At 46.8% G+C, this 10695-nt stretch overlaps 3 protein-coding genes across 3 annotated transcripts; all 3 read left to right on the top strand.

Annotated features, from left to right (window-relative positions):
- Nucleotides 1-3683: 3683 nt before the first annotated feature.
- On the top strand, nucleotides 3684-5354 carry Pmar_PMAR010474 (ribonuclease hi large subunit, putative; the record flags this gene model as incomplete). The annotated part of the gene is made up of 9 exons (XM_002773060.1): nucleotides 3684-3821; nucleotides 3853-3945; nucleotides 3985-4042; nucleotides 4092-4212; nucleotides 4266-4440; nucleotides 4486-4593; nucleotides 4905-4991; nucleotides 5040-5157; nucleotides 5200-5354. The coding sequence occupies 9 exons, from the start codon at nucleotides 3684-3686 to the stop codon at nucleotides 5352-5354; spliced, it is 1053 nt and encodes a 350-aa protein (XP_002773106.1).
- A 356-nt stretch (nucleotides 5355-5710) lies between these two features.
- On the top strand, nucleotides 5711-6362 carry Pmar_PMAR010473 (hypothetical protein; the record flags this gene model as incomplete). The annotated part of the gene is made up of 4 exons (XM_002773059.1): nucleotides 5711-5829; nucleotides 5872-5980; nucleotides 6140-6240; nucleotides 6338-6362. 4 exons carry the CDS (start codon nucleotides 5711-5713, stop codon nucleotides 6360-6362), a joined length of 354 nt encoding a protein of 117 aa, XP_002773105.1.
- A 2782-nt stretch (nucleotides 6363-9144) lies between these two features.
- Pmar_PMAR010472 (hypothetical protein) lies at nucleotides 9145-10028 on the top strand. Its single transcript, XM_002773058.1, has one exon. It carries the CDS (start codon nucleotides 9152-9154, stop codon nucleotides 9968-9970), a length of 819 nt encoding a protein of 272 aa, XP_002773104.1. The 5' UTR covers nucleotides 9145-9151; the 3' UTR covers nucleotides 9971-10028.
- The last annotated feature ends 667 nt before the right edge of the window (nucleotides 10029-10695 follow it).

The raw sequence follows: 10695 nt of genomic DNA, 5'->3' as shown, positions 1-10695 counted from the left end.
CGCTCCCCCACTCTATAGTTCACAGAATCTGGGTGTATACTTAAACTGTATCAGAATTGCCACGGATATGAAGTTCGAGACACCGAAGTTCAGCAATTGACGATATTGACGGTCAAATTCCGTCCACGCTCCCCCACTCTATAGTCCACAGAATCTGGGTGTATACTTGAACTGTATGGGAATAGCCACGGATATGATGTTCGAGACACTGAAGTTCGGCAATCGTTGATATTGACGGTCAAATTCCGTCCACGCTCCCCCACTCTATAGTTCACAGAATCTGGGTGTATACTTAAACTGTATCAGAATAGCCACGGATATGATGTTCGAGACACTGAAGTTCAGCAATCGACGATATTGAAGGTCAAATCCCGTCCACGCTCCCCCACTCTATAGTTCACAGAATCTGGGTGTATACTTGAACTGTATGGGAATAGCCACGGATATGATGTTCGAGACACTGAAGTTCGGCAATCGTTGATATTGACGGTCGAATTCCGTCCACGCTCCCCCACTCTATAGTTCACAGAATCTGGGTGTATACTTGAACTGTATCAGAATAGCCACGGATATGATGTTCGAGACACTGAAGTTCGGCAATCGTTGATATTGACGGTCGAATTCCGTCCACGCTCCCCCACTCTATAGTTCACAGAATCTGGGTGTATACTTAAACTGTATCACAATAGCCACGGATATGATATTCGAGACACCGAAGTTCAGCAATCGTTGATATTGACGGTCAAATTCCGTCCACGCTCCCCCACTCTATAGTTCACAGAATCTGGGTGTATACTTAAACTGTATCAGAATAGCCACGGATATGAAGTTCGAGACACCGAAGTTCAGCAATCGACGATATTGAAGGTCAAATTCCGTCCACGCTCCCCCACTCTATAGTCCACAGAATCTGGGTGTATACTTGAACTGTATGGGAATAGCCACGGATATGATGTTCGAGACACTGAAGTTCGGCAATCGTTGATATTGACGGTCAAATTCCGTCCACGCTCCCCCACTCTATAGTTCACAGAATCTGGGTGTATACTTAAACTGTATCAGAATAGCCACGGATATGATGTTCGAGACACTGAAGTTCAGCAATCGACGATATTGAAGGTCAAATCCCGTCCACGCTCCCCCACTCTATAGTTCACAGAATCTGGGTGTATACTTGAACTGTATGGGAATAGCCACGGATATGATGTTCGAGACACTGAAGTTCGGCAATCGTTGATATTGACGGTCGAATTCCGTCGACGCTCCCCCACTCTATAGCTCACAGAATCTGGGTGTATACTTGAACTGTATCAGAATAGCCACGGATATGATATTCGAGACACCGAAGTTCAGCAATCGACGATATTGACGGTCAAATTCCGTCCACGCTCCCCCACTCTATAGTTCACAGAATCTGGGTGTATACTTGAACTGTATGGGAATAGCCACGGATATGATGTTCGAGACACTGAAGTTCGGCAATCGTTGATATTGACGGTCGAATTCCGTCGACGCTCCCCCACTCTATAGCTCACAGAATCTGGGTGTATACTTGAACTGTATCAGAATAGCCACGGATATGATATTCGAGACACCGAAGTTCAGCAATCGACGATATTGACGGTCAAATTCCGTCCACGCTCCCCCACTCTATAGTTCACAGAATCTGGGTGTATACTTAAACTGTATCAGAATAGCCACGGATATGATATTCGAGACACCGAAGTTCAGCAATCGTTGATATTGACGGTCAAATTCCGTCCACGCTCCCCCACTCTATAGTTCACAGAATCTGGGTGTATACTTGAACTGTATGGGAATAGCCACGGATATGATATTCGAGACACCGAAATTCAGCAATCGTTGATATTGACGGTCAAATTCCGTCCACGCTCCCCCACTCTATAGTTCACAGAATCTGGGTGTATACTTAAACTGTATCACAATAGCCACGGATATGATATTCGAGACACCGAAGTTCAGCAATCGTTGATATTGACGGTCAAATTCCGTCCACGCTCCCCCACTCTATAGTTCACAGAATCTGGGTGTATACTTAAACTGTATCAGAATAGCCACGGATATGAAGTTCGAGACACCGAAGTTCAGCAATCGACGATATTGAAGGTCAAATTCCGTCCACGCTCCCCCACTCTATAGTTCACAGAATCTGGGTGTATACTTGAACTGTATGGGAATAGCCACGGATATGATGTTCGAGACACTGAAGTTCAGCAATCGTTGATATTGACGGTCAAATTCCGTCCACGCTCCCCCACTCTATAGTTCACAGAATCTGGGTGTATACTTGAACTGTATGGGAATAGCCACGGATATGATATTCGAGACACTGAAGTTCGGCAATCGTTGATACTGAGCTCGGTGCCCTTACAAGAGCTTGCTCCCTTGCATTTCCTCAATGCATACGGAGTTGACTGTTGCGACCAAGTGACAAAGAAATGATGTGGAAACTGACTATTTGTGCATCCTATTGATTTGACTATCCTCGAGATTCCAAAGCCATGAGGATATGCTGCGCCGCAGGCGGCTTTAGCTTTTTGTTTTGACTTAGGGGCATTGTATTAATATAAGGGCATTTTCTAAAATTTTGGGGCGGAGCGAAAGAATTAGGGGCGGGGCGGCAGAATTAGGGGCGCGCATGAGAATATGCCCCAGGGAAGACCCCAAACCGGAGACATTTCGACCTGACTCAGCTTCAACACCACCACTGATACCTCCGAGCAGTCAGTGCCTGTGGTTTGAGCACGGTCGGGCATCTGAGCTACTGGTCGCGAGTTCACAAACGTCTCCCACGGTGGGAGTCCACCCAGTAGCTGCAGAAACACACAACACGAGGAACACGTTCGCGAATCGTTCGACTAGCCCTCGAACGAGAACAATATTGCGCAGCAATCTCGGCTGGTTCTGCGGCTTCGTGCAGTCGAACCGGCCGAGCGGCTCCCTGCTTCACAGCTCGCCTTCCCATTGTCGGAGCTTAGCAGCGGCAGCTGGATTTTGTCTGAATTTACCCCATCTATGACGAATTTAGGGCGAGCGAAAAAATTCTCATGCGCAAATCGTCTGCCCAGGTTCAAACCCGAGTCTCGACTATTTTCCAGATTTTTTTTCAGTTGCAACGTCGTATGTCGGACAATTTAAGCATTTGATAGCTCGAGTTGATAGTGGACAGGATCTGCATATCACTGCTGAAGGGTGCTGAAGGCTTGAGGCGATCCCAGTCCGAATGCTATCACCACAACCTCCAAGGTACATTAGCATAGGAACATTCGTTCACATCCCTGAGCACCGCTTAGTATAGAATACTGCCCTAAAGATGCGGCTTAGGCTCGGCGGGCCGCCGGAGGCTCGCCTTCTCTCTTAAAAATAGCATTCCTTTATCGAGTGCCTCCATCGGGACCCCTGGTCGAAGCGGCGTTTCTATGAACGATTCTGGGATTTTCTGTTCATAGAACCAGCTCTGGAAACGATCTCAGGAAGTGGGTCTTAGCGCTTAGTTCAAAGGAGCTTTTGCGCGATTTTTGCCAGACTGCAATCCAAGGCTAAACCGAAATGCAGGTGAGAGCGTGTGCTAAACTTCTTTAGAAAAGACGCCTATTCTTTAGAAATGAGGATTTCCCCAGTAGTCTCGCTTCTTAAACAGGACCCTTGATAAAGCCATCTGAATGTCCAGCACTGGTGGCTCTTCATCATCCGCGGCACTATCCTGTCTCCCCAAGGAAGTAACGGAAGTTGGGGGGATCTACGCTCAGCTCGAGTGCTGCAAGAACTCGGCTAAGGTAGTGAAGAAGAGCAGCGAACCAGTAATAGTAGTAGCTGTTGTTGAATATTAAGGACGATGCGGCGCGTTATTACCAACTTGGCATAGACGAGGCTGGTCGAGGCCCTGTGTTCGGTCCTATGGTTTATGGTGCTGCTATCAGTGATGTAAGCCACCGACTTTGTAGTGGGGTAGGCTCATCACAGATAAGGAAAAGTGACGCACTAGGGAAGATGGGATTCAACGATTCGAAACAGCTCACTGGTGGGGTAGTCCGCAGTGCTGGTAGGGATTGGAAATTGTGTATCATCAGAGGCGAAGCGAAGCGAATTGTTCGAGGGTATTCATAATGAGGCCCTCAAGGATGATGGGGTCCTTGGGTTCGCCGTACACGTGTTGACCGCGCATGAGATCAGCACTAAAATGCTCAGGAGGTAGTAGTAGTACTAGTAAGGTTAGTTGTGGTAGTGATGGTATTGGACATCAGGAATAAAGTGAACTTAAATAGAATCTCTCACGAGACAGCCATAGGCTTGATTGAGCACGCCCTGTCTGAGGGCATCAACGTTAAAGAGGTCTACGTTGATACTGTTGGTGACCCTGAGAGGTACCAGAATAAGCTCAGTAGTATATTCAAACGCCGAGGAGTTGACACTATTGTGGTAAGAGCTGACGATAAATAGTGGAGTTGTTCTAAGGCGTTTTAGGTGTGCAAAAAAGCAGATGCGATTTACCCTATATGTTCAGCAGCTTCCATCTGTGCTAAGGTCATTCGGGATAGGCTCGTTGAGGAGGAAATATCGTACTATCCTGAGGTGAGCGTCAGGAACTACCCTAGTGATATGAAAAAAACAGATTTCACGACTACTGTATATTATCGCGAATATCGAGTTTTTCACAGAGTATTACGACGCCACTTCACGTAAAACGGGTTGTGAAACTCCAGGGTTTTCGAAGGGAGAACTCATTTTGAATTTTTCGTATGACTAGGAACACATTCTTCAACCAGTTCCCATATGCATGTCATCACCACATTAGGATCATCATTTCTACCATTGTTATCAAACCCTGGGGGTCCCGACGCTTTTCTCAATTTTCGTTGGTTATTCATGGTTTATATTATCAGGGAGAAGGCGTGGCGACGCTTTGTAGGAGTGTAAAGGTGGGCAGCGGCTACCCTGGGGACGCTCAGACGGTGGAGTGGTTGGAGAAGGTGAGGTATTCAATCTACGATGTGGTGATGGAGTGGTATCCGTCACAGGTGGTGGATCCTGTATTCTTATTCCCGCGGCAGATTAGATTTTCGTGGTCTACCATCGAAGAGATCGAAAAAAAGAGAGCACTTGAGTTCGATTGGCACGACGATGAGTATCTTGAGGGTAGTTTGCAAAGATTCAGAATAGGTCCGGAATTGTCCTTAGGCAATGATGAGAATAGGCCTGGTGATAATAACAGTAGTGGCAGGAGAGCATCTCAGCCGAGCCTTCAGTCCATGTTTAACGCGGCTAAGCGAGCTCGACGTAAAATTTTCACGAGTCGTGGGATGCTGATTGAGGACGATCGTGAGGAGCTCTGAGCATCGAATTCAGGAGCATGTTTCTCAAAAGGGAATTTTCGAGTTGTGGAAGTATGTGCTAATAAGGAGATTGTCTACGTGAGCTCGCATTCATCCTCATGTGAGGAGTTGGCTATTTTCATCTAGAGGTAGAGAGCTCTCATATGATTATCTACTACCACCGAGTCGAACTACTACTACTACATTTATTCGCCCTATACTTTCTAGTATCTGCTAACCCTTACCAATAGTAGTTGTGGTATTGTGCATCGGTAGCTCGTGACGAAGCTCTACTATATATGATAATAAGAAGCCTTTCTACCCGAGCTCCTCCTCTGCTGTCGTAAGCCTCTACAGCATACCATTCCAGCCTTCCTATGTCCATCGCGAGTGCCGGCACGAATATGGTCTCTATGTTGATCCCCGGTGGTGGCCTTCTAGGGGCCGTTGGATCAGCTACCGGTTTTTTCGCGATTTGCGCAGTTTGTGGTATCTGGTAGGATTGGATGAGCTCCTCTTGTTACATTTTTATTATTAGCCTCAGCCTACGATGGTGCTTCGTGAAATTAAAGCAGTGCTGGCGAGGTTTTGATATTCGAGCCGTTTGTGGTATGGACAAGCTCTTCCTGGCATGGGGCATTGACAAGGTGACGACAATGTGAAAAAATGCTGAGGAAATTCTAAGAAGTTCTCAAAGGCTTACATACACTTCTACTCGAATTTGTATGTTTTACTAGTGAGGAAAATCACAAACTCAGCTGAGGAAAGCGATCACATATATATATTTTTTGAGACGCGTTTTTTAGTACCCGAGCTTTCCTATTACGGTCACTATTCACTCGGCAAAGGACTTCAGGAATACGTCACTCCTGGGGTCAGCTAATCTCTATGTTGTGGTGGAGGCAAAGTATGAGTGTTGCAGGAGCATGGGTAAGCAGATTGCTAATACGTGTGGTGAAATATGAAAATTCTGAAGAAATTTTTTGGTGACTTTCTGTGATTAGTGAGAAAACTCATAAGCTCCGCTGAAAAAAAAACGATCACATTGATGATGACCTGTGGTAGTTAATAAGAATGCAAAATGGGAGGAGACGAGACGATTGATGATTCCTCAAGGGTGTTCTCATGTGAAGGCGTCGTTGATGGCTAAGAAGTCGGGCCCGCGCTCGGATACTCTCATCGGTTTAGTGCAATGGTCTGTCGAAAAGCATTTCGTCAAGCAAGCTGATAAGTTTTTGAACGCCAGAAAGGAGTAGGAAGGGTTCGATATGCTCTTCCTCCTGAGTGACGGTTTAGTCACAAACTTCACGCTAAGGATGGCAGCGTGGCTGGACAACTGACCCTCACTTTTCGGAAAGGTAGTTATCACCGCGGGGAAACTAGTGATGTGAAAATTGTCTTTCGCGACATTGTATAGGGCGGAGTATTACGCCACTTTAAGTGAAACGGGTGAAATTTTGTGGGTTTCCTCAGTTGAGCTCATGAGTTTCATTGCTACATTATGAAAATTCACATATGATTTGGTGAAAAGTGTGCAAAAACCAACGATAATATTTTCCCAAAATTTCCGCAGAAGTTCTATATTTTTACCGTAAAATCATCATTCAGGAATGTTGCTAGACGTAAAATTTTCGCAGAAATTCCATATTTTTTCCGTAAAATTTTACGATATGGGAGAAGCTTTAAACAATAGAAACGTCTATAGTTTTAGACTGTTTTGCAGTAAGAGGTTACTCAATCGGGCAGGAGACTGTCACATCTTTAAATGCGTACACTTCACAGCTCCTTGAAATCATTACCTTGTCGTAGTGGATAGTAACATCGATGAAGACTCGGACGCTGATGAGGACCCCGTAGTAGAAGGTCTAGACCCGGACATACACCCAGCACTGTGTAGGTCAACACACAAGGAGAAAGATAATCACAGCTCGATAATATCCCAGCCTCTTGCGTGGAATCGGATGCTATGCCTGGGAGCTCGCCGTGTGTTAAGCTGATTTCACTCGATTGGAGTTGACTTTCGGTGGAGCCCAGCCGTGTGGTTCGAAATTTGAGGTGTGGTTTTTTCGAATACATTCATCGAGTATATATTGTCTCGGACGCACCCCCTCAGGATTTTCGTAAGTATAGCTGTTCGTGGGCTTCGATAGACTCTTTCGCCGAGTTCAGACCACAGACATTTTCCGAATTGCACAGTGCGGGGGGTCAACCACATGTGTTGCTAGGAAATTTTGTGATATCATCGTTGATTTTTGGATACTTATACCCAAAATCGTCCTTCATAAAATAGTGAGGAAACCCCCGAGCTAAGCATATTGCTGGAATCGCAATAGCTCTCCTCAGATCGCAATTACATGTGTGTTTGTATAGATGGCGAAGTGCTAGATGTGATGGGTGACAACGTACAGAGGAATGTCACTGGTAGTAGGAAAGTGAAAGTCCTCGCGTCGGTCTTACAAGGCCGACTCGAACGTCGGAAGTCCACAAGGCGTCTTGGGGGTAGTGGGAAAGGGAAAGAAATATTCGCAGCGGTATGCGAGTTGCTCCCCCGGAGTAGTAGTGACTCTGAGCCCGATATAGATGAGCTTAAGAAGAAGGCTCAGGAGAAGGGCTGGGCCAGGGACTATGTCCCATTGAAATGGTCACATCTCGCTCCTACAACTAATGTGTGGCCATGGATGGTTTCACAGGTTTTGGTGCCTCTGGGAAAGCCGACGAGAATTCGAAAAAGGTATGGTAAGTGTCCATGTTGGTGATATAGGAGAACTATGCAGATCCGGAAGATCCAGATGTGATGATTTCGGTATTGTCTATTACGTCAGTCCACCGCGACACAGATCAGTCCAACTACTTCTCATTCAAATACAAGAACAGTGGTAGGCAATGCAAATCGATCACTCGGGCGCGCGCTATTTCACTTGTTGGTGGTTGTCAGAGGGGAAGAGTATTGAGGAGCGGTATAGGACAATAAGGAGGGATCGAGAGGTGTGGGTGGACGGATTGGAGCTCTTACGGTTGGAGTGTCGGTTGTTGAAGAAAGCGGAAAATGAGAAGTTGGCGTATTGGAGGAGTAGGCCGGTGGCCGAACAGTAGGGCAGGGGAGGTGTACATGGTCAACTACATGTGTTGAGGAAGTTCTTATACTGTACACGAATTCGTATATAAAGTGTTATAATACCTGAGTTTAGGAAGCGATAACATATATTTCTCCGACACTGCATAGAGGGCATCTGATCAGGATGGACGTATGGAAAGATGAGCTTCGTAGAAGGGGATATGCTGATGAGGAAATCACTGAGTATTATAATCATGTATTGCTACAGTCTATGTCGAAAACAGAGCGGGAGAGGGCCATAGCCCAGGCCCAAAGGGTGGCCATCCTTGGGGTCAGTGTTCCTCACACGGAGGGACGACCACAGGGAAGTGAAGGGGATAGGGAACCGGCCGGTACGGTAGAGGCGGAAAAGTAAGTAACAGTTTGTAATTCGGCACGCGCTGCTATGATGATGACGAACAGGTCTCAGCCAATAGTGGTCCAAGGTAAGCCGAAGTCCATACCGAAGGCTCCAAGCCCTTCACCCCCCTCACCCAGTGGAGGGCCTAAGAAGGGGGGTAAAGGTCGGGGGGTATCGCCAGGGGCGTTGAAGAGGCCACTGTTGCCGCCACGTGGGAAGGGGGTGAGGCCACGACCACCTGGCAGTAGGCCGAGACGGGAGGCACCATAGGACTATACTATCCATGGAGATATGCTGTGCTGTGGTCTTATTGGTGTTGTGTTCGTTGGGGAGTGGTATGAGATAAGGCCCGACTCAGTTGATATGTCGTCATCTCCTCCTCCCGAGTCGTTATCGTCCGTATCCTCCACCTCGAGTGCTCCCCAAAGTGCTTCCTACCATCCCTTGCGCAATTCGCAAGGTCGTTTCTATAGGACTAAACGGCATGGACCAGGCAACGGTCTGCGAATGGTCTTCGACTCTGCTATAAAGGGTAAACTTGAGGACGCTGGTATCCTCGCGGAATTGTTCGTTGCCCACACACTCCAAAAGATCTATGCTGAGGAGTTCTCCCTTGACTGGTGGAAGACCAGCGCGAGGACGGCCTGCTATCCAGACCATGGTCGCGATGGTGTGGACGATCGGCTCGGGTATGATTTCGAATTACTCGATACTAAAGGTGTCTTCTCTAATCCTACGGAGGATGGTCCTCGTTGGGTCCGGCTTGAAGTGAAGGGAACACTGCGATCTGAGGGTACCATCAAGTTCGAGATGTCCCGTAACGAGCTCGCTGTTGCCCAGAATCCCGATGCTGACTATGTTGTTGTTCTGGTTAAGAACGCGGCCGGGGATTGCCCAGTCATTCAAACTGTCCTCACTAACTTCTTCTCGAACATTAAAGAGAAGCGTGTTGTCTGCAAGCCGAGTCAATACTCCATCACTCTAGCTGACCCTGAGCTATATCACAGTGTTCCTAGCGAGATTGCCAAGAAAAGGCCTTCAGACACGGAGTCTGAAATGATGCTCAAAGCGGACGAGAAGAAACTGTGCGATCGAGCTAAACGCATGAAGCGGAAAGAGACTAGTGAAACCCAAGTTACTGAAACTGAGATGCGAGAGTATCAAAAACGTCGAATGAGATGACCTATTCGACATTTGTTCATTACTTGTTACTACTAGTCCCTGTCATCATTCCTTCATAATCCCCTGGTCTCGTGTTGAATAGTGACAAAGTGGGTTCCGTAATGTGCGCACTGAAAACTCAACACACTTCGGGTTTAGCATCACAGCGAGCTGATACAGCACGTGTTGAATAATCAAGATAACCTATAGCACAAACGAGATTATGAACATAAGCTTCACGTAGCACTGTACAAGTTTGATGAACACATTTATAAACAAAGACTGTTCATGTCAATGGGCATCTTACTGATGCAAGGCAAGAATGGTACGGGGGTCGACCTCAAGCTTCGCGCTACATATACCCCTCTCGGCGAGATCCTAAGCTAACAGCTGAACGCAGTATCTTGTCCCCATAAAATTCTCCCCTTGGAGACAAAATTTTCTGGCATCAAAAGAACCCTTGCTGGGCAAATGTGTTGGTTGATTCTATATTCTACGACCCTTACAACTGTGATGAGCCCATCAGATTAACTGTTCCTGCGAGACGTGCTCTGTACTCTGAGGTTGGTCACGTCTTTGATGGATTATCACTTCCCTCTATGCAAGTTGCAATTCTAGTCCAATACTCAAGATAGTGTTAAAGAGGCAGTTTACTGGAAGAATGGTGGAGTCAACGGAAAACTAATACTCGCCGCGACCTTCCTTACCGTTCATACAACCGTGTTCACTCAAACGCAAGGGGGCTT

Source organism: Perkinsus marinus, assembly GCF_000006405.1.
Source record: "Perkinsus marinus ATCC 50983 genomic scaffold scf_1104296959626, whole genome shotgun sequence".
Taxonomy (NCBI): domain Eukaryota; phylum Perkinsozoa; order Perkinsida; family Perkinsidae; genus Perkinsus; species Perkinsus marinus.
The sequence above is the reverse complement of the archived record's forward strand: the minus strand, read 5'-3'. Positions and strand labels throughout refer to the sequence as shown.